Below are 23,541 nucleotides of genomic sequence, written 5' to 3' on the forward strand. Positions count from 1 at the left end.
AGATGTCAGTGTTTGATGTTTTACAATTTCCAGTGATAATTATTTCTGTTCACACAGAACACGGAGAAGCTGAAAACTTTTCAAAACGGCAGATGGACATTTTCAGACCAGATTTAACATCTATAATTCAGCTTTTTGATGAACATCTTGGGTTACTTTCACAGCATAAATCTGTAGTTTATCACTGGAGATATACAATTCAAATTCAGTTTATTTACGTGACACCAATTCACAATAAATATCGTCTCATAGAAGTTTAGAAGAGAAACTGGTTTAATTCATATCCAGTTACATAGAATCTAATTATTTCCAGATGCTGTTCATTTCAACCCAGTCAATTCCAGTCCTATCACATAGAATCAGTTCCAGTTAAATGCAGTCAGTTTAAATACAAATTATAAACAACAGTCAAATTTAGCTGATCAGCTTATGCCAGCTGGTAAAAAAAAGACTACATCGAGTTATTAACTTTCCAGCAATTCCTTATCCTAAGAAAGCACTGGGAAACAGTGTAGAGGAGACTTCTCAGTTTTAACAGGAAGAAACCTTTATCAGAGGCAGCCGCGGTGTGAGCGGCCACCTGCTGTGACCAGCAGGAAACTGAGAGGACACAAAGATTCAGAAAAAATCTTCTTATAGATGAGAAGCAACAAAGACCACAAAGAGTCAGTGGCAGTATTACTCTCTTACTCGGGTTATCCAGACAATATTATTTATATTATGTTATACTGTTGTAGTAATCAGACAGGAAACGGACAAAGAGGGAGGGGGAAGACATGCAGGAAAGGTCCCAAGGTCTTCCCCACCTCACACAGAAACTGAACGTACACATAGTTAATAGAAATATTGACTCAGTCGATGGCTCCATTCATGAACGAGACACAGCTAAACACAGAAGCACCGCGCTGACAGGACGTTCTGCTGGATAGAAAAGCAGAGTGTGCCGGCCTGCTTTGATTGGTCTGTCGCGCCGTCACTCGAACATTTAGGTGACATATTTGGCCTGTGTGACAGTGTGAGAGAATCTGTTTTGTTCATCAGGAGCCAAGGAGTGAGAGGTCAGAGGTCAGGCTCAGGGGAGTCATCAGTGCTGAGCGTTCGGATGACCCTGAACGATCCTTAAGATAGGAAAGCCTCGCCTCCCTGAGGAAGTTCATTCCATCTCTGCTCGTGTGTGTTTGTGTGCGCTTGCATTCCTTGTGCTTATCCAATAACACAATTAGTGCATATAGTTCTTGATATAGTTATTTAGTGCCATAACAGACCTGCTTTGAGAAACATGTCCAGATTAACTGCACGCACACTGATGATTTTCCACTCGCAGTTTATGAAAACACACTTTTTATTTCCTCCAATGAGAATCTCTATTATAGCAGACTGAAAAAAATATTTCTGATATAGAAGTGTGGCCTTAATGAAAAGTATCTTTAATACCTGCTTAAAGCTGCAGTAGGTTTATATATGTTTGTATAAATGTATTTTTTACATATTTGTTAAACCTGTCACTTTGTCCTGACAGTAAAATATGAAACAGGTAATTTGTGAAAAAAATCTAGCTCCTCCCAATGGCCCTACGGCCATTTGCAGAAATATACCGCTCCCGGTCAGAAACAATCAATCAGAGCCTGGAGGAACGTCTGGCTCTGATTGGTTGTTAGCCGTGTCGATCACTCTCGTGTACTCGCTGCTCACAGCCCCTCCCCCACACAGCGCTGCCGTCATTCAAGCTCAAGATTGCTGATGGGTTGCAGCTGTGTGGACAAATGGCGGAGAAACAACCTGCTTTACAGGAAAACTGCCAATTTCTGGAGTGTCGCTGGCTCAGTAAATAAAGTCCGGTAAACAATGGAACGGCACGACAGCCTCCACTGTGGGGGAGGAGCTGTCTATGTGTGTGTGTGTATGTATATGGTTTGTTTTTTTATTTGTTCAGATTTATATATCTTTTTTTCTTTTCATAATTTTGTTCTACATTCTCTATTTTCATTCCACTTGTGTGTTACCAAGAGCTGTTGTAACAGGGGAATCTTTCCATTGTGCGATCAATAAAGTTTATCTTATCTTCGTTTGGACCAAACCTCAGTTCTCGGACAGACAACCTCACATTTGACTCTAGATTACTTGGACATACGGAGGAGTTCATTTTCCACTCAATGATCTCAAGGTGGAATGCCCACTCTCTGGGACTCTGGCAGCTGTCTAAAATCTTTTCCACTGGTAAACAATATTTGTCTCTGCAGAATCATGGTCTTGAGTCTTTTTTTTTTTTTTTTTTTTGGAAATGGCCTAACCATTCCCAGAATGGATGGGTAGCAACTGTTACTCTATTTAAGGTCATCACTGACTTTATGACTGCTGGCATTGTGTTCTCACACGTGGATTCTGCAGACCAGCAATAAGCCGACACTCCTACTTTAATAAAGGTGATCACACTGATGATGATCAGATGGATTTTATTAGCGGCACCTAGCTGTTACATTCATATTTGACCATTTTCTGTTATTTTTTGTTTAATTAATAGGGAAAATGTGGAATCGGTGGTTGTTGAGTTTTTTTTTCATTTGATGTTACATTTAAATGGTGTTAGAACCTCAGGAAAACCCAATCAGTTTAAGGTTCTGCTCTATTGATCCCTATAACTGAAAGCGAATTAAGATGCCATATCAAACTGAATAAAATGCTATTTTTAGAATTTAAGATTAGTTTCAATGCTGTTGTACAACAGGCAAAATACAATTAGGCTCATCTCCAACGTTTTTTGTGACCATCCTTGATTTTTAGAGACATCAGCATCTGTCTGTCTTTGCGTCTCTTGTGACTTTCTTCTTATCATTTCGGGTGCCCCAGAGGGCTGAAGTTCTGATCCGCTGCCCCCACATAGGACAGGGTATTTGTGGAGACTTGGGAATAGTAACACTTTTTGCGTCTGACCATGTCGTTTAAGGGCGTTGAGGAAAATCGCAGTCGTGCAGCTTTCCTTTTAATGCTCGAGCTTTGCTAACCGAGTGTGCATTTTTGTGTGTGGCAGCGGCTCAGTGGGCTTGTGGGAGTTCTCTGTCCTCCTTTCCCACAGTTTGTGTCCCACGAGTCCCCTCGGTGACGTCAGGAAAGAGGTACAAGCAAATGCCCCGCTCAGGGGTCGCAGGTTCACTTCCTGTCTGTCAGATTGGAGCTGGGCAGTGTCCAGAGTGGAGCACCAAACTGTCTTTATGAGCTCTCTGTGGTTTGACCTCCCTGTCTCTGTCTCTGTCTCTTTCAGGCTATGTGGCTGATGCTGCAGTCGGATGAGCCAGAGGATTTTGTCATCGCTACAGGGGAGGTGCACAGTGTGAGGGAGTTTGTGGAGAGGGCCTTCAAACATGTGGGAAAGACCATTGTGTGAGTGTTTATACACACACACACACACACACACACACACACACACACACACACACAATAAAGGTCACTTTTACTACAGCACAATGAGGCAAATCACAACCCAAGAGACTTTATCTTTTCTTCAATACTTTGAATTTGAAAATGAAAGTTTCATTCAGTGCTCCTATTTTTTCTAGACCACCGGAAAACGTAATACAATTGGTGCCAGTTTGACTTAAAAATCCTCAAAGAAGGAAACCTTGCAAAAATATCAGAGGACAAAAAATATCAAATGAAAATGTGGAAAGAATAAGCTTCTCTATCTAGATTCTTTTCATATTCCAGGTGGGAGGGGAAGGATGAAAATGAGATCGGCCGTTGCAAAGACACCGGGGTGGTACATGTGAGGGTGGACCCAAAATTCTTCCGCCCCACTGAAGTGGTAAGTCAGGTTTCTTCTATTATTGTGTGGCTAGTAACGTATTTTGACATGCAAGAATTCACACAAACATGTTTTTCCATAAAACCAAAGTAGACTTATTGGGGAAACAAATTGTGTACTTTGTGCATTGATAGCGTCAACTGAACACTCCTGGGAAATATTTATCAGTCTTGCACGTAACTGTGGAGGAATCTTAATCCATTCTTCCATACAAAGAGGATTACGTTTTGGGATGCAGGCAGGCTTGTGTCCCAACATGAGCTCATTTTAAGTTCCTTCATAACAAAATATCTATGTTAACACCAAGAAATAAAAAAAAAACACTGGTTTCATCTTAAAAAAAAAAAGGTTCAAGTTAGTGCATTGCAAATAAAGAATTATTACATGTAACCATTGATCGACAGCTTTAGCACTTCCTTTCCCACTCCCCACCCTCCCAAGCCCCTGAAAACAGACACATGTCCATGGAGTGACCGAAAATGCTGAAATAGAAGAGCAACCAAAAACAGGATAAGCAAATCAAAAAGCTAAATTAAGGGCAGATGTTTAGTACTATATTTTTTGGACTACAAAGACGCACTCAAAATCCTTAAATTTTCTCAAAATTGTATGATGTGCCTTATATATGATTACCGTTGTGCTTACTGACTGATTTTATGTGGTACAATGTGCTCAAAAATTTGTTAAAATGTGTAAGTACGACTTTGGTAAGCAATGAAGCTGCTACGCTCAATGGATATTTGGAGCATTACGGCACACTGTGTCACTACCTGATCAGCCCTATAACAGGACCCCTGAGCAGTCTGCACTGCTGCCTGACTGTAATGTCTAAACTAGAAGTGCATTCATGTAAGGCAGCCCGATCCAGGAATTCGCCGTAGCAGCAAAAAAACAAGTTAATTCAATATCGAAGTTACGTTTATTTTGGCCTTATGTTAGAAACAGGGCAGTGTAGTTAAACTACTCTGTCCTCCCGACAGAGACAGATAGCTCTCCCTCTCAGGAGAGAGCGGTGTTGAGGAGGAAACACACCGGACGCATTGCAAAGCAGCATATGCACATCCTACGCTTAGGTTAGCTTTTCATTTTAGTCAGTCAATAAATATAAACCAGAAGCAAAACGCTACGCGACAGCTAAATTAGATTGAAGTTCTAATTTAAGACTCGTATGCGCTCCTGTTTGGCAGGGAATAAACGGGAAATATGCAATTTCTAATCAGATATGTTCAAGACACAGACTTTTAGGCGATCAAAACATAGGATATATTACTGGTAATTAAATACCTTACAGATTTTTTACTGGTAATTTATCTTTCTCCATGACAAAAGTTACAGCTGCAAACTTTGCACCGACTGGTGTAAATTTACGCTTTTAAAAACACGCCTGTAAGCCGCTCTGCTTACATTACGTTGCCAGTTTATTTCCTCCTTAAGTTGAAAACTGTGGACGTCTCTGATTTTGTTGTACACAGAATCTCTACCTGGTTGGTTTGTTTTGTCTGAACTGCAACGCCGACGGGGGGTGAGAAAAGTGCGTTTGGCAAAGCTCTACTACGTCGGGACAGTGGCAGGACTCTTGTTGCACCAAACTTTTTTTACTCCATCATGATACACTGAAATCGGTGGCATTTGGGGACATCTTTTGCCGGGGACATGTCATCCAAAACGGGGTCAAATCGGGAGCATCTGGTCACCCTACTGGAGGCGCGGCGTGATATTACACACTTGGGAAGAATATGTAAAATGCCTTATAATCCGGTGCGTCTTATATGTGGACAAAGACACACATGGACAAGTAAATTCACTGTGCAATTTATAATCCGGTGCGCTTTATAGTCCAGAAAGTACGGTAAATTTTTCGCACTCTGCAATAATTAATAGATGAAAAATAACTAGTGAAAAAGCAGAAACCTATCCCAACCTGCCTCAACCAGTGCTCATTCAAAAATAACAGGAAATATTTTAATAATGCAGGATCTTCTGTTTGTATTTTGTCTCTGATATAGTCTGCAGCGCTTATCATAAAACTACTGCCACTATGCTTATTACTATAAATGAGATGCACAAATAATGCTGTAGTTGGGTGTTGGTTTACTATAAAAATGTTACTTTTCTAACCCAGTAGAAAGTATAATGATTTATCTTTTTCAAACATTAAATAAAAAAAGGGTTTGCATTTGAAGATAGATTATGAGCCATGTTATAAATACAAGCTTAATGTAATGTAAGTTTTTTGGAAAGTCATTTGCTTTCACCATTGCTTTTGTCATGCTCTCTTTACTACTTTGTGAGATTATTTATCTTAACATACTGATAGATGTCAAATTGGGTTCCTTGAAAAAGGATAATACAGGAAGATGTTAAATCCTGCTTGGAATTGCTGCCTGTCGCACCTCCTCCGGTGCCCATGGGTGAAAAATAGTTATATGTGTTTTAAATCACGATTTTCCTGGAAAAATTCCGTCAGTATAGTATGTCTCATTTGGGAGCTTGAAAAATCCGAAGTTCAACTTTAATTTTTTTCTGTTTTTAAAAATGCAACACAAATGGGTTTTAAATTCTCCACAAAAGCAGATAACCGGTCAGTTGAACCTGAATAAAACCTTTTTTGCTGTCATTCTCCTCTGAATCCTATTCTTTTAAAAGACAACTAATGAGTTTCTTCTTTGAATTTAAGTATTTTTGCCTTTCTGCTGGCTGATTCTGCATGTTAACCAGAAGCCTGCGTCTCTCGCCATGTTACCACATGTCATCATGTTTAGCTGCAAACATTCAAATTAATTATTCTAAATCAAGCAATATATTTACACTGAAAAATAAATATGACCCGTCTGATATCTGATGATAATAATAATAATAATAATAATAATAATAATAATAATAATAATAATAATAATAATAATTAATAATAATAATAATAATAATTACCTTTATTGTCATTGGAACGTACATTCTAATGAGATTTGTTCTCTGCATTTAACTCATTCCCTTGGGGAGCAGTGGGCTGCCACTGTGCAGCGCCTGGGGAGCAATCTGGGGTTAAGTGTGGCAGTATTCGGGAGTTGAACCCGGAACCTCTGGGACACAAGCACAATGCTTTAAGCACTAGGCCACCACTTCCCAACTAGGATCTTATTTGGCTCTAGATACAGACCACGGTTCTTCCATTTGGAGACAGATGATCCACACAGTTGGATTGCACTGGATTTACGGTAAGAATATATTTCTGGAGGTGACCTGCTTGTCTTGTGGAGTACCTTGAGGTAACATTTTGGTGTGAATAGGTGACATAAATTAACCCAACTGAAACATGTTTGAGTTAACTGACTATTCTGTTTTAATGTGACCTTTAGTGAATTGCTGTGTTATCAACAACTTTGTTGTTCTCAGACGTTTTTGCTGTTTACTCATGAGACATAACACATGCCACAGTGACATGGGTCTGCAGATTCTTAAAAGTAACACTGGTTAAGATAGCAGGCAACGCCTTTTCTCTCACCCTATAAATAATGTGATAATAGACATTTTTAACAAATATCTGCCGCTTCGGAAGCTAGAAGTTGATTCTGTTATGCCATTATGACCCCCATGTCAAACTATTTGACCTTTGACCTCTTAACTGCAGCCAAAGCTTTGGTAACGTGTTACCTAATTGACAGTTAATATTTACAGTTCTTCAATTTCTGGCCACAAAACTGTGAACCAGCTCGCAGTGTTTTTGTCGGTGTCATGACTGCGCAGCCTGGTACACAGACGTGTTGACGCGCGGCTGTGGGTGCTGGAGAATGACATTGCTTTAAGAAGTTGTGAAATACATCTAGCTGTGTTTATCACATAGCACTGTGAATATTTCTATATATTTGACCTTACCAATGCGAGTCTTGCGTTTTTTGTTTTGGTTTGTTTTTACATGTGGCCCATTGCCGGTCATTGTGTCCGAGACCATGCACTTATCAGCCGTAAAGGGTGCAGCTGACAGCTCCAGGCGGCTCATTGTACGCTTTTAAACTGCTGGAAACAAGCCAGCCCGCCTCTTTAAGAGTAATGTCGGCTGTATCCTGTCTGTGAATGCAGAAAGGCTCCACATATTCACTAAGGCCAACCAAAAAACATCCCTTTAATGGTGAGGGCGTGTATCAGAATGTGCCACTTTCTTTGAGGGGTAGACCTGATCAATGAGGAGCTGGTTTGTGGGCACTGTAGAGAAGAAATTGTGCATGAACAAGTCAGCTTGTGCAACAGGAAGTATTTTTCAGGCATCTATCTCTCATTAGATGTGAGGTGTGCCTTGCATTTAGGGGGTGCCCGAGGTGCTGCAGATTCTCTCTGCTGATGGTATTAGGTTACGCTAGAGTGTTGTGGCTCAGATTAGCCATCAAACTCTTGGTTAAAAGCCAGAAGCCCCCGTCTCCTGAGGTTTGGTCCTCTGAGATTAAGGTTGAGATTCAGTTGAGTGACGGCAGGGGATTAAAAAGGAGGCCCTGCTGACTGACTGCTGAGGGTATGGCAGCACTGGTTACACACCTGCGCCTGTATTCTTTGTGCATGTCAGCCTATTCATTCAGGGTCTTAACCCTGAATCCACACTGAAAACTACACCTTGAATTGATTGAGTAAACACTGACCTGTTGGCCAAGAAAACGTGTAGTTTTTGTGATATGTCAGTATATAGGCAGTATCACCTGTACAGTTGATCCCGGTTCGCTGTTTCTGAGACCAGATGGGTTTAAAACGATCTATGTGTAAATATCAGACTACCCTAAGCTAATGGCAGTGGATATTTGGAAGATCCATTAAGATCCATTAAGATCCATAGGGTAAAATAAAATAAATAAATTCAGATTTTAACGAGGGAAATTTGTGTATTCTGCTCAGTAGACTGTTGACTCATGTTTAACTATGTACTGAAAGTCTTATCTGGTATTGAGATCAAATGACCTGACTGAAGCCTCCAGAAAGGAGATTGTAGCAGCTTAAGAGTCTGGTAATGGATTTAAATAGATCTCTGAAGATTTTGAAATGGTCTATTTCACTGTATAAAAACTACTGTGCATACATAACAACGGCAAACATACCCAGGTCTAGCTGATCAAGCAAGCGAGGTTTAGAAGCAGAAAACCCCTAAAATGTTGTCCTGGGACCCACAGCTGCCTCCTGCTACCGACCAGAAAGCATGCTTGTTCAAACACATAGACGAGTGAAATGAGGAAACCTTTACTCTGTAAGAAAAACATAAAGGCCAGACTAAAGTTTGCCCTTGAGGACAAAGATCAGGACTTAGAATTTTTTTTTTTCTTGTGACAGATAAGCGTAAAACTTTTATTTCTGGACACCATAACAAAGGAGAAGTTTGGACTAAAACTCTGCAGTTCCGAATCACAGGCAACTAACTCATATGAACTGTGAAGCACGGAGGTAGAAGTGTCACGGTTTGGCCAACTCAACACAATAATGTCCAAAGTAAATTAGTCTGTCAGCTAATGTTTTAGGATAATGTGAGACATTGTGTTTTGACCCTGCAACATGACAGTGAACTAGAACAGTAACAAATCTGTATGAAGGTCTGAATATTTATTGAGGTGGTCTAATTTTTCAACATGAAAATTGTGCTTTTCTGTAAAATGTGAAATTATTTAAAAAATTATCGCAGCTATCAGAAAAATCAAGAACAATTATGCAACGTTTCCGCCACCTGAGCAGCTCGGAGGTTAAAGCTTGTAGAGACGACAAGGTTGGGACGGTTCAGTTACAGCGGGTAGACTCTCATTGTCTCCTCATTTCTAGAAGTGAAAGAGACCGAAGAGAGTTTAACCTCTGAACCCTCAGACAGGAAGCGGCTGACACTGGGCTCATGCTTCTCTATTGTGGCTCACCTTGAGTGGAAATACCTGTCATCGAGTGGGTGCCATGTGTGTCCTGAGCTTCCAGCTGACTCAGACGCTTTCAGTGTCACGTTTGCTGTGTAGATTTCAGAAGATGTGCATGTGCTCCCATTTGGGGACTTGCAAAAAAAAAAAAAAAAAGGATTGTGTGGTGTAGGTGCATTGTCACCTCGGGCTGTGAGTTAAAATATGTGTAATTTATCATTAGCCCTGTCAGTGTTTGTACTCAATAACCCTGGGGACAGAGGTAGACACGAAGGGGTGGTTGTAAGGGGGTTAAAAGCAAAGGCTTCTGTTCCAAACTTTCGTCTTGTGTGTTTTTTCTGCTCCTACAGAGGTTAAATCGACTTTGTGTTTTACTGTGGAAGTGATTACTTGAGACAATGCATTGATGTTAAATCTGGAAAACGTGGAACCACCCACATTTTCTGCAGACGTGAAAGCGAAAGATGTGCGACATGAGCTGTCAGACTTGTTTTGAATTTTTCAAACTGCTCCAACTGTCAGGGTGTTGAAAAGCCATCATTTGTTCCAGACATACTGCAGGGGTTTTACCTGCACTGTGGTTTGGCTCTGGTAAGCAGCCTCAGGTGTGCCTCTCTGGCCTGTGCTCTACTGGTTATGATTACTTTCATTTTATTGCACCATAACTGTGCACATTTGTGAAGTTTCACTCTTTTATTTCTGTGTCATTGTTACTTTTGAACATTATTTTCAAGATTTGCACGGCAGGGAAAAATGAATGTGTCTGTGCAATTCTCAATTATCTAATACACAGGACCTAGAACACAAGATGAATCCAAAACAAATCCAGAAGAAAATTGCATTTTACAAAAAATAACTTTATTTTTGCATTAAATATTTGCAAAATTGTGATAGGCATGCATCTGGCTGATTAGCTGCCCACATGTACATTTTTTGACATGGGAAGTCAACTACAGAATATGCCTGGCATGCACGTAACAATAAAAATGGAGATCAAGAGAAAACTTGCAAAACTATCTATTGCTGTCAAGTCAGAAGCACAAAAACTGGATCACTAAACGTATTTTAAGGCTATTTTATCTGGAAGATTGTATGACCAGATGAAAACCAAAGTCAAGTGACGATTCATACTTTATTAATGTTTAATTACATGCACTCAGTTATAGATCATGTTGACTGCCTTTTTTTCTGTTTTACCGAGTATGGGTGTTTCACTTGGTGCCTGCATGCCGACGCTTGTGCGTGTCTGTGCTAATACAGGTTAGCAGTCATATCTCATAGTTCATGTGTCACCGGAGGGCATTACCTGCTGTGGGCTGAGTGACAACCCCATGGATTCTGTCCAAAGTCTCTTGCCGAGCAGGACGACTGGTGATAAATGGGGAGCTGTCTCTCAATCTGTCTTTACGCCTTCCCACCTTGTCAGTTAGGTCAATTTTCCACTGCCATTTGTGGAGCTTACTCAGTTGGCTGCTGTCTCTGTCTGAAACAAGGGAGCACAGGAAGAGATAGTGTGCAACACCAAAATACCTGATATTAGTTTAAGAAAGGCAGAGTTATGAATTCCACATCTTTTTTTGTCAACATGTTTTGTATGTAGTATACCATTAGTCTTTGAATGAATAAAATGGAGAGAAAAATCTGTATAGGCTTGTATTACTAATAGCAGTCAATCTACTATAGCTACAAGAACTAGCTAATTGTGAACACACTCAACTTCAAAATATGCTTCTCCTGAATCCCAGTTCTAACTTCTGGAATTAATAAAATACAGCTAAAGTATACTATAAACTAAAAATTCAGGCATAATGGATAAAAGCATGTTATTATTTTCAGATTAATCTAGCGTCGGAGGGAGTTCTGAGAAAACCACGGACTTTGCCTGAAAATTTGAACGAGCACACCTTAGGTCCCTTCCTCTTGTTCTCTGCTACTCCAAAGCTCCTCCCCCCCAGCGGAGTCTGCGGTGCTGCTCCAATGTTTACCCTCATTTTATTTTGTGCTCAGTCTAATAGTTTCTTTTTAGCTTTAACTTTTCATCATCGGCCTTCTTCTGTATACCTGTCTTAGTTTTTTGAGTAGGTGCCAAATTTTCCTGTAACGTTGGGTTCTTTCTCCATCATTTGTTTACACAGCTAAAGCACACTGGTAATTTTGAGCTTGAACGACAACACACACTGTGCAGTGGAGGTGTGTGAGCAGCGCGTACACGAGAGTGATTGGCACATTCCTCCTGGCTGATTGGTTGTTTCTGACCGGGAGCGGTGTATTTCTGCAAATGGCAGTAGGACCACTGGGAGGAGCCAGAGGAGCTTTATTTGTTTTCCCCTCAAATTATCTCTCCTATTTTACTGTTAGGACAGAGTGACAGTTTTAACAAATATGTACAAAATATATTTTCATAAAAGTTACCTACTACACCTTTTAAATGTTTTGCTTGCCTCATTGTAGGCTTTGCAGAGTTAGATTTCTGGGATCCATGCTATGATGGAGCTAGATACTGTCAAGCTTTCTTAAAAATACACTGAAACCATTGGCTGATTGTTTATCACATTTTAAAGGATAGTGCAATGATACATCCACAGACAAGCCCATCTCCTCTATTTTTCACAAGTCAACCCCTAGAGCCACTCAAGCCATTCAAGTTTGCATGGACCCAATTTTATTCTGGGTAGCAGATCTACCACTGTGTGCCTTCCTTTAATAGCAACAATGTGACCCTACTAAACCAGCTGACGACATATGACGCTATTGAAGGTGCTTTAGTCGTTTTGGCTAGTAACAGCCATTGGTAATGCAAGATCCTTTTCAGTCTCTGTTTTTGTGCTCTTCTGTGACAAAACCAAGCAATCCACTGTGTTGTTGGTTAAAATGCCTCATGCTGCATCCTACCCCCCACTGCTTCACAACTAGTTGTCAACTTGCCTCAAAGTAAGCTGTGACCCCATCTAGAGGAAGCTGGGTTTGGCTGTATCCGGCTAACTTCTCGGTCGGTTAGGGGGTCATCTAAATGAAGCGGTGGCGAAATCGACTACATTTGAAACCTGCTCCTAGAGTGGATAAGTCTGAACCCTTCCAAATGTTTTTTTTTTTTTTTCTCTCGCCTGCATTCGTTGTTTTCTCCCTGCTCTTCAGCTCTTCTTCTTTACTTCAGTAGCAGCATTACTGTGCCACTCACTGGCATGGTGTAGATATTGCAACACCTATTACTGCTCCCCCAGCTTCACGTGGTTTCATATATATGCTCAAACTTTTCTGTGCAGATGCGGTATTCGGCTTCACGTGGATGTAGCCTCAGAGTCATAACAAGGCCAAATTAACGTAAGGCTGACGGGTTGAGCTAACCCACTCAGTCCCTCGTTTTTTTATTATTTGTTTGTTACTGGGACCAGTCTCCTCAGAAACTCTGTTTCTAACTCTGCTGCAGAGAAGCGGTGTTAAAGAATGTGATTGTAACAACCATGCTTCCCCTGTGGGGGTTTTCTTAGATGGATAGACATTAGTACTTCTCCAGACATGATGCTTGGACATCTGCCTACATTCTGCCTCATATTTTTTTTCTTTTCACACCTCAAGTGGTTTCCTTAATCTTTTTCAGGATCAAATTCAGTTTAGCAAATTTCTGCCCGCGTTTTGTTCAGTCAAACTGCCACCTAAAGCATGAGATAATCATCCTTTAGGCTATGTGTCAGTCATTACAGCGGACGCCTGACATCTGAGTGAGTGCCCTAGCTTGGTTTCTCTGGATATTTGCTATAGTTCTAAAGCAGGGATGTTCTTAGTGCGGCCACTGGACTTGTGTGTTGCCGCCGACTACAATTCAAGCATGACACAAATTTAATGTGCCAGCAAAGGGGGTTGCTACAGATGGGGACTTTTATTTTTTTCAACTGGGAAAAATAATTAAAAGCAAATTTGAATCAGTGTACAATGGAAACTGACATAGTTTGTGGTACAACACAAACTATTTCTCTAACCATGCTTTTGCATTCTCTTTAATTTAATAATTAACAGGATGACATCTGCTTTTAAATAATTTATTGGCTAAGTACAGGAAGTGCTTTCTGTTTTATGTGTCCTGTCTGGCTGTGGTTCATTGGGAATTGCTGTCTTAACACCAAAGAGAACCCAACAGATTTACTTTCACAAGTGGAGCATTACTGCTTTTGCTATAGTGCTCTGCTTGATATTTATGCAAAACCAGATATAACTTTGAGATTGTTTTAAGTTCAATGGACATGGAAACCAAAAGGTAAAAGAAAGAAAAGATGAGGTAAAATGTTAAAAGGGAGAAAAGGTGACAAAAATAGAGTACAACAAGAATAGAGTGCAAGATAACACCCTCAGAGTCTGCTTCCACACCTGCAGAAAGATAGATAAAAAAGAGCAAAACCAAACAAAAAGTATTGCAAGTACAAACAACCAATGCCTTTGATAACTTCACTGAAATTTTTTTTTTTTTTTTTTTTTTTTTTATGTAATTATTTAGTACATGTATATAATGACAGCCAAAGCTAATTATACAGTTTATCTGCATAGAAGTAAATCTGTAAGGACCTGGGTACAAGCACCTGTAGGAGTTTGTGAGAGTGTGCTTCAATAGTAAGGTTTATCTATAAGACAAATGCTCAGTAGTGGTTTTGAGGAGCCAAAGACTCCCCCTCCAGAGCGCCAAGGCAGACACCAGGGATACCAGAACCCCAGATGCCCAAAAGGGCCCCCAGAACACAGAAGCCCAAGAAGGACCAATACAGGGATAGCTACCTCCCCCATCCCAAACCCACCCCCAGCAGCCACAGTGCCCAAGCCCCCAGTATCTTTGAAAGCAGAGAAAAAGAAAAAGTGTCTGCATGTCTTTCTTTTGATAAAGCAAATTTGTAGAACACCTTTTAAGATTTTGACCCACAATGATTTGCATCCCTTTTCCACACCAAATCTGACCACGTTATTTAATCAAAATGTTTCATTCTTATTGTATTGTTGATTGAATAAATTAAATTCATAGTATATTTTTTGTGATATAAGGTTTGTTTTCTTTTTGACTTGAAGAATTTTGGACCCCATGAGAAAAAGCCTTCTGTGCTTCTTGTGAAAATTTTTGAAACAGTTTTTTATCTGTGCTCTTTTAAAACAAATTTGGTACTTTTACACTCTTATATGATTTTTAAATCATATGCCACTTTTGAAATTATGGGGTTGTTGCTGTGACAAAAATCTAACAAAACAATTAATTAATATCATATAAAGTCAAATAAAGCTTCTTTCACATTGAGTGTCTTCATAGATCCCTGCCTCCCAGTCAGCTTGAGTCATCTGAAATGAATGAAATTATCCCTTAATCTGTTGATGGGATTTCAGAGGTATGTAGCAGAAAGGACAGAAGAAATAAGATGATTACTTGGCATTGTTACTGGTGATGTTGGTTCTGCTACAAAGTATATAATTATAGGGTGTGCTTAGGTTTTCACACACGGCTCAGTTTTTGTTTTTGGTTTTTTTAACAGTCAAAGGCCACATATTGTTGTTCAGTTAAGTTGATTTGCGATTGCTTAATATATATGTGATACAACCTTGAAATTAAAATGGCATCGCCTTGCTTTTCCACATCTACACTTGTTCCGTAGCCTTTTCACAATAAGAGAATGCTCTACGTATAAAATCTCCCAGCATTGTAGCAGTTAATCTGAGTTCACTGTGGTTTCTATCATTTGGATCTAGACGTCATACTGGTATATTGACAGATCGGGGAGATTTCCATCTGTGAGCCATCAGTATTTTTGGCAGCTGGGTGTGTCAGGCTGTAGCACCTGTTCTTGACTTGCAATGTGAGGTTGGTGGTTGTACTTAATCATTCAGTGTGTTGTTATTGATTAGATTGTTTTTGCTTTCTAGAGAGCTAAATGATAAGAAATGAACATGTTAAGTATCTTAAGCACCGTATTCATTTAACTTCCAAAAAAGATAAGTTCTTACATTTTGAGACAAAATACAGCAGCGCTCAGTCTGTAAAGAGAGATGCAGTTAGTTGTTTTCCTTTAACTCAGTTAAGCTACTCTGTCTAAATCCAAATCACAGCAGGATTGCATTATCACATCGAAATTCCAGTTTCCAGGGACATCAGTGGGAGGCATCTTATTTTGTGGCAGGTTTTGACTGATGGGAGGGTGCTATCACCCAAGATTCCCATGTATTAAATGCAAATCAGGCTTTTGATAGTCATTTACCAGCATTCCCTTCAGTGCTGGCTATGCATGACCGCGTGTTCTTTTGTTTTAAACAAGTTTGCAAACAAGTTTATGCTTGTGCTGTGAGAAACAAGTGTGAATCGAAGGAGTGCTACGTACCACTGATGTAACATCTTTTAGTTTGTGTGTCTGATTGAGACACCTTACAACTCTTAACAGCAGGGCAAATGTTATCTCTGTTTCCATGCAAAAAAAAAAGTCTTTCATGAAATAAATCCTGTTCTTATCATTGCTGTCACCCTGTGCAACATCCTGCAGCAACATCATATGCATTGTAGCTGCTTAGTGGTGCATTGTTCATTGTTTATTGGCTCCAAGTGTAAAGTCCTTGAGCGCTAATCACATTGCTTAAAAAAAAATAAAACACTTTTGTAAAAACAGTGTGTGAATTCTGATTTATTTTTGTGACTTCAATGAAGACATCCTGGAAAAAACAAACAAAAAAAAACGAAAATCAGCTTCTTCCTGCTGACCTAACACGTGGCAAAGTGTGATATTTTGCCAGAGGAATTTCTCCACCTTCCTTTTCCAAAACCCAGGGAGCAGGTACGAGTAAAACGCTCCCACGTCAACCCCTAAAAATAGCATTGTTGACATACCGCCCCCCTGCACCTGTCAACTGCCTGTCGAGGTCCGCGTGTGCGAAACTCCCAACCCTAAACTTCCTTCTTGTCCCAGATGGCTGTCATACCTGCAGTGAGATGAGCTTAACGAATTCAGCAGAGCCTCTCCCGCTTGCATATTCTCTCACGTCATCAGTCATGTCATCACATGATGAGAAACTCAGACAATGGTTCCAGTGATCCAGTGAAATAAAGAACGCTAAAGTGTTGTAACTTTTCATGACAGTTGGCAGCATAGCTGACCCACCTGTTGAGGTAATCAGCGAGACAAAGACATACCTGACTGATGTAGTTTCTAAATAATGTTTGGCACCGTCAGGTGTAGCTCAATCTAAAGTACAATTGCACCCTTGTATGCTTTTGACACAGTCAAATATCAACGGTGATCTTGAATGCATTCCTTATTGCGTTCAAACGATTCAAACGAAGTGTTTTGACCTGCCTCCTCTCCTTTGGCTTGAGATCTCAAAGGTATCTCACCGAAGAATGCTTTTGACTGTTTTCCTGCGTGTGGGAGGAAACTTTTTATTTGTTTTTTCTTTAGCAAGAGTGACCAGAAGTGTTACCAGTAGACTTTAGAAAACCAACAACCCTAAGACAGGCTATGAAACACATTACAATGCTTGTAATTGGTGTTAAATAGATGTTTGGATAAAAGTTCAACATTAACCTGTTTGCCAGAAGAACTTAATTCTGTGCTCACGAAAGCGAAAGTCACTTCGCATTTCGTACCCCCATTTTAGAATTGCATTTCTTTCTCAACATCACTGGACTGCATGTAACATTGACAATACTAGTTGACATGACCGAACAATCACAACTTGCCCGATGTAATTGTAATTGTAATTTTTTTATTTATTTATTTTTTTTGATTTGTGGTCCATGCTAGTTTGCGGCCTCTACTTCCTGTTTATTACAGTAATGCGTAACGTCAACCCCTGATAAAATGACATGTTGCGTAGCCTGGTTAATTCGCTCCAAACCAGCAGATGGAAATGTGCCTAATTCGCATTTTCTTTATCGCGACATTTTCAAAGTTTGCTCAAATTTCCCATCGCAATTGGATGGGAAACATGGCTAATGTTGTTTGTACATGAAGTATAGCTTTTGCCAAGTTGAAATTCTGTTATTGTGACCAGTGAAAAGAATAGATGTATGTCATCTGCCAAAGGCCAGGCTGCAAAGACTCTTTAATGATAAAAAAATATTTAATTCATGCCTGAGGTCACAACCTGAACTTTTTTTATTGATTAATGAACAATAACTAGTTTATGTTGTCAGGAGATATTTAAAAATGTTTTTGTGGTAAACTGTTTAACCTGATACATCTGAACATTGATATCACTATGCAACAGGACAAAATTTGAATCACTAGCTGATGATGAACTTCTGATTTATTATATTTGAGTTAAATGTTTTTGCCATGACACAGAGCATAGAAACCTTTGATGGAAATGGAAGTTAAGGCACGTTAGTTTCCCAACATTCACTACAGGATTTTAGGTAGCAGCAGAAGTTAAGCACTCAGTGCTCGGGCCTGAATAAAAAAAAAAAAAAAAAGAATAGTAGGTTTTGAATTTCATTTTATTCCATACAAGCAGTCCAGACCTCATAAATCCCCTCCCAGGGTCCTTGTAGTGCAGTCTATAATACACTAAATCAGCATTGCCATTTCTACATAAAGTCAAAATAATATGAGCTCATTTGAGCAAATGTCAAACATTTCTGACACTATTTTTAATGCAAACCCATCTTCACACGAATCACGGCGTTGAATTTCTGATGCAATCAGTAAACCACGATTGAGACAATCCATTCAGACGTAATACGAAACCCTAAGATTCTGGAAACCACACTGTCAGAGCCCTCTATGGTGGACAGTCTTCATCCTAACAATGAGAAAAACAGGTATAGCCTCGTGTGCATGCGTGCTAATAATATTATGGCCCCTGGCAGGCAGTAACTCATACACTGTCCCTGTGCACCAGAGATTTTGGTCTGCTGTTTTTGCCTAATATTTGTTACTTAATGAAGCCTGAAATATGAAGGCCATTTCAGTTTTCCAGTATTCGGTTAGAAATGTGCTGGGGTATCCAGTTCAGAGCTTATTGAAAGAAAAATAGCTGTTCGGCTGTCTGTATCATAACAGAACCTTGCTTCTTTGGTTCTTTGGATTTCAGGCTTTCATGTTCTTTTCATTACAAAGCTGAGTAAAAAAAATTATTGATGGGTCAAACTTTCTAGTAAATTTTCTAAAGTTAGTAATGTGAAGTTGTTTTCCACCTCATGGCAGATCACATTGTGACGAAGTAATTTGCCTTACTCGTGGTGTTACTTGAAATAAATAACCACTGATTTGCAGATAACTGTTCTCATACATTTTAGGTTTCTGTTGATCTAAAAACCGAACACAAGTTTTAATGGTGCAAGGTTTTTAGACTTGGATTTAGTAATTAACTAAATAATAAAGCAATACTTAAAATTGACAGTTGTGAAAGTACACTGCAAAAAGGGAACTAAAAGTAAGTGAAATTTTCTTGAAATCAGTGTATTTTTCCTTGATTTGAGCAGGTAAATAAGACTATTTGCCAATGGAATACGATTTTTGCACTTAAAATAGAAACAATTCATCTCCATCGGCTTATTCCAAGTGCAAGATATCCAATTATCTTATTTTAGGGGTAAAAATACTCATTCCATTGGCAAATAGTCTTATTTAGCTCCTCAAATCAAGGAAAAATACACTAATTTCAAGAAACTTTTACTTACTTTTAGTTCCCTTTTTGCAGTGTAGGTACCAAACATCTATCTGGCAGGTTTGAATTTATGTTTAATCTGTACAAAAGGTTGTCATTACAAAACAATCAAGATTATGAAATGGTTAAAAAGCGAAATGAGCAACACCCTGATGAGATATTTTCGTAAACCAACCTGAGATTTGAAAGTTGAAACTTTTAAAAAAAAAAACTGTTTCCCTTAAAATATTATGACTTGGTGTGCAGTTAAGGTAGTGACCCATTTATTCTTTTACTCCCTCGCCGTTTTCACCTGCAAACAAGCAACTTTATGATGCATTGAGCTGCACTCCTCTATAATGACTAGACCAGAAGCTTCTCATTTAAAGGGACTCCATTCTTACAAAGCTGTCACAAAATCCATCAGTCAGATTCAAGTAACCTGCCAAGATTACGACCCGCTAAATATGTTTAACTGGAGTCGTAGATCGTATTTCACCGGGGCTGTGTGCTGAAGCGTTCACCTTCATTTGTCAGTTATCATTCACTTAAATATGGTCTTTGACGTCCTGACCCTGTCTGGGCGGCAGGGGCGGAGAGGAATGAGCAGCTATTATTATCCAGTTTTACGTCTCTGGCTGCGCAGCGGCATCATTCAGAGGCAGTGGCGGAAGCCAGGGGGCCGGCTCGAACTGCTGGCTCTCCGAGGTGCTTCATCTCAGGACCGAGGCAGCGAGACCTCTAACTGAACCGCAGCCATTTGGACGGAGAAGTGCTGAGGCAGCGAGCTCGAGCCGTTTCACTGGGTGCGGTTCCTAAAGCGCACTACGGGTCTTAAAACAAGAGGAGGGGACTGTTGGCCGCCGGCCACCTTCTGACTTTATTATCATGTAGACCTTGTCCCTGTGCTCAGATTCACACATCATAGTCGTATATTTTTTATAATTTTTTTTCTCCTCTTTCCTCCACACTTGTTGCCTCGCTACAGTGGTTAGCTCCAACATCTGGAAACAATTTGTGGGAATTATGTGCCAAAAAATTAGTCTGTGTTTTAAAAGAAGCACAAGTCTGTGTTTCACCTTGTCATATTGGGTGTTGGAGGGGGGGGGGGGGGGGGGGGGGGGGGGAGACGGTGCTCCAAGATTCCTAAGATTCCTCTCGTTATAAGCCAGCGATAAGGAGAAAAAGAAGTTGGAGAGAGGCGTTAGTATTCTGACAACAGCTTGGCTCGGTGATGGATGGAGGTGAATGTTTGAACGCCAGACAGACGACGAGAAGCAAATGTCTTTTATGAGCAGCGTGATTTATCTGCCGAACAAGCTTTATCGAGCCCCTCCGCTGGAATTTATGGGACTTGACACACAAAACGGGTTAACGGCGTTGAGTCTGGATGCCTGACAGAGGCCCGCAGTACTTTCACACTGAAGAAGCATTAAATTAAGCATTATTTGAAATGGTTTTCGTAAACCCAAAGGTTCAGTGGGTGTTGTTGGGTTTGGTTTTGCTTTTTTTGCTTTTTTTCATGATGATTCCCTGGAAAGTCACTAGTTGCCTGGAAATATCGCTGACAGCCAGAGATGCCGTGGGTTGCAGGGAAAATGATGGGGAGTTGTTAAAGACGCACTACAAGCAGTTACACATTTTCAGTCGTGCTTGAAGAGTTCATTGACAGTTTAAACTGTTCAGGCAGATTCTATACTTGTGGGAGTGTTTTTCCCCTTACTGTCTGAGTCATTTCATGCCCAGTTACAGTTAGGGCCACAAATTCATACCTCTGGCAGGTTTAGGTTTAAGGAATCTTTTCATTTGACCAACATGTTTCTTTTGACTGAAAGCAATGTTAACGTTTTAGTGTGGCCCCAGCCAGGGTCCTAACTGGGGTCTCTGAGAGAGAATCTGGGGAGGGGTCTGATGATTAGGGAGATGGTAAGGAGGCCTTCCAATGTCAAAGACCTGGAGCTCATCAAAAAAATCTAAATTGTCAAAATAGAAGTGGAAATATGCAGAAAGCTGTTCAGCAGTTATATATAAGGTTTGACTGCTCTAGTGCCAATTTTATTGATAATTGAGATGGGTATTATTATTTGACATTTTCTGCTAAATATAAATAGAGATAAATTCTCTTTTTTTTCCCATATTGATAATTTTTTTAAAACTGTTTTATACACCCTTTTTGTTCCCTATCAGAAATAAACTTCTTTGTTAAATAAAAATAATTTTACATCTAGGCCTGCAGGGGTTCAAATAAAATGAGGTCAACTGTATCTTCACGGGAAATCATATTTTAAGGAGAATTTTTATTTAGGGTTCATAGTTTTCTTCGTTATTTTTTTAATGTTTGCCTAATGGAGTGACTAGCGCACATTCAGCCTTATAATATTATTGTACAATAGCTATTTATATCCTAAAATGTGGATGTTAGAACAAATGTGACCAAAACATTTAAAAAGGTATTAATAGATGTAGCAGATGAAAATAAATAATGCATTTGTTATTTTTGCATTGTATAACACTCATTTAAAACACATATTTTTAATTAATTTCTTTAAATAATAGGAGGATGTTTAACTACATGTTTTAAGCATTCTTTTATCCAGAGCCACATGACATCTATCTTATTTTTTACTATTTCCTTTTTTTTGTCATTGTATGTAGGTTTCTAAAAATTGGTCATGTCTAAAATTCTAGATATATCATAGAAAACCTTGTATAAATATTGTCAAAATAAAAAAAAATACTTTCTGGAATATAATTACGCACTGTTATCTTTATGAATAAAAGAAGGTTTTTGTTTTTTTATTGCAGGGTGGTGGCTGTATGCTTCCTACCCTCTGCTCTGTGAATAAGAGGGGTCATGTGTTTGAGTTCTCCTTATTATTTATTTACCATGAACATACGTTGTATCAGTATGTTCTGTCAAATCTGGGATTTCATTCTAAATAGTAACAGCAGCAACTAGATTTTTAGCCTAGGTTTAAGAATTTACAACATTATCGTGTACGCTACGATAAGCAATCATCAGTCTAGCATAAAATCTTCAAAAAGAAAATTCAAATATTTTCCCCAAGACAACAGCTATGGATTTTTGAATACTTTTCTTCATAAAGTTATTCTTTATCCCAATAAACGCCACAAAATATTGTGATAAACCTTAAAGAAGTATCTCTCATTCCTGTTTCACACACAGAAAGACAGAATCAGTGATAACTCGAATCACATTACTGCTGATTTTTGTAAAACCTTTATCTATGCCTGTGTCTAGATCACCTGAGCAGACTTTTTAAAGTGCTCAGTTTGCATGTCGTAAACAGCGCTGATGTTTGAGAATCAGATGCATTTTGCTCTTGGAGCAGAATTTATAATGCCTAAACACGTGGGCAATAATAGGAAAGTGGAAGATACTCACAGGCGTCATAAACTTTTTTTTTTAAATAAAAACGCAAAGGCTAATTTCTTTCATTTAATGAAAGAAGCAAAGTGGTCTGTTTAGTTTTTTTGAAAAGTAATCTGTAATTCATGTTGGATCCAAAGACTCAAAAAATTGTGTAGTTATTAAAAGAAAGACATCATTTGTGGAATTATCGGGTCGACTCTCTAATAGGAGATTCTCAGCAAGAGGAACTCTTTCTTAAAAAAATGCTTGCTGCAGCTCATCAACTGCCTCTTCATGCCAGTCAGATTTGTACTATTCTTGAATTGCACAAAACCGCCCAAAATTTCTGAGGGCCTCAAACGGCTGGTGGGTGGACACCTCTGCCCTAAATGCTTTCAAAATGCATCATTTAAAATTTGTAATACTGCACCAGTGCCAAAGGAAACCATTTTTTTGTTTTGCAATGATGTCATTGGAACACATCTTGCTTTTTTAATTTTTTAAGTTGTCTTCTGGCAAGTTAGGGCCCTTAGATTTGTTCAAATTTTTTGGATGTTCTTAAATATAGAGTATTAAGTTTATGTACCAATAAAAAGAATAAGATGATGTCTATTCAGGGAGTTACTGAAACAAAAAATGGGCAAAATTATCTGCCAGAAAGCTAGCAAGAGCCTAAATCTATTGTTGGCCGGTGTGTTCGTCATCCCAGCACTGACATTTCCATAGACCTACTAATCTGATGATCACAGACCAGATAATAATTTCCCTCCTGATTATGTGCATCAGTGTTTTGACACCATTCTGCTTTCCTTCCTCTCTACACATTATTTAGCACTTTTTTATCTTATAGTTTATTTTATATAGTGCTGAAATAAAACTGACACAACCACAGGTCTGGT

At 39.3% G+C, this 23,541-nt stretch overlaps 1 protein-coding gene across 1 annotated transcript in view; it reads left to right on the forward strand.

Annotated features, from left to right (window-relative positions):
- gmds (GDP-mannose 4,6-dehydratase) overlaps positions 1-23,541 on the forward strand; it is a 271,469-nt gene that overhangs the window by 210,964 nt on the left and 36,964 nt on the right. Inside the window, exons 8-9 of the mRNA XM_012872192.2 lie at positions 3,260-3,378; positions 3,703-3,799. Coding sequence (XP_012727646.2) covers positions 3,260-3,378; positions 3,703-3,799 — 216 coding nt within the window. The remainder of the gene's footprint in view (positions 1-3,259; positions 3,379-3,702; positions 3,800-23,541) is intronic.

The sequence above is a fragment of the Fundulus heteroclitus genome, chromosome 9 (genome assembly GCF_011125445.2).
Source record: "Fundulus heteroclitus isolate FHET01 chromosome 9, MU-UCD_Fhet_4.1, whole genome shotgun sequence".
In the NCBI taxonomy this organism is placed as follows: Eukaryota; Metazoa; Chordata; class Actinopteri; order Cyprinodontiformes; family Fundulidae; genus Fundulus; species Fundulus heteroclitus.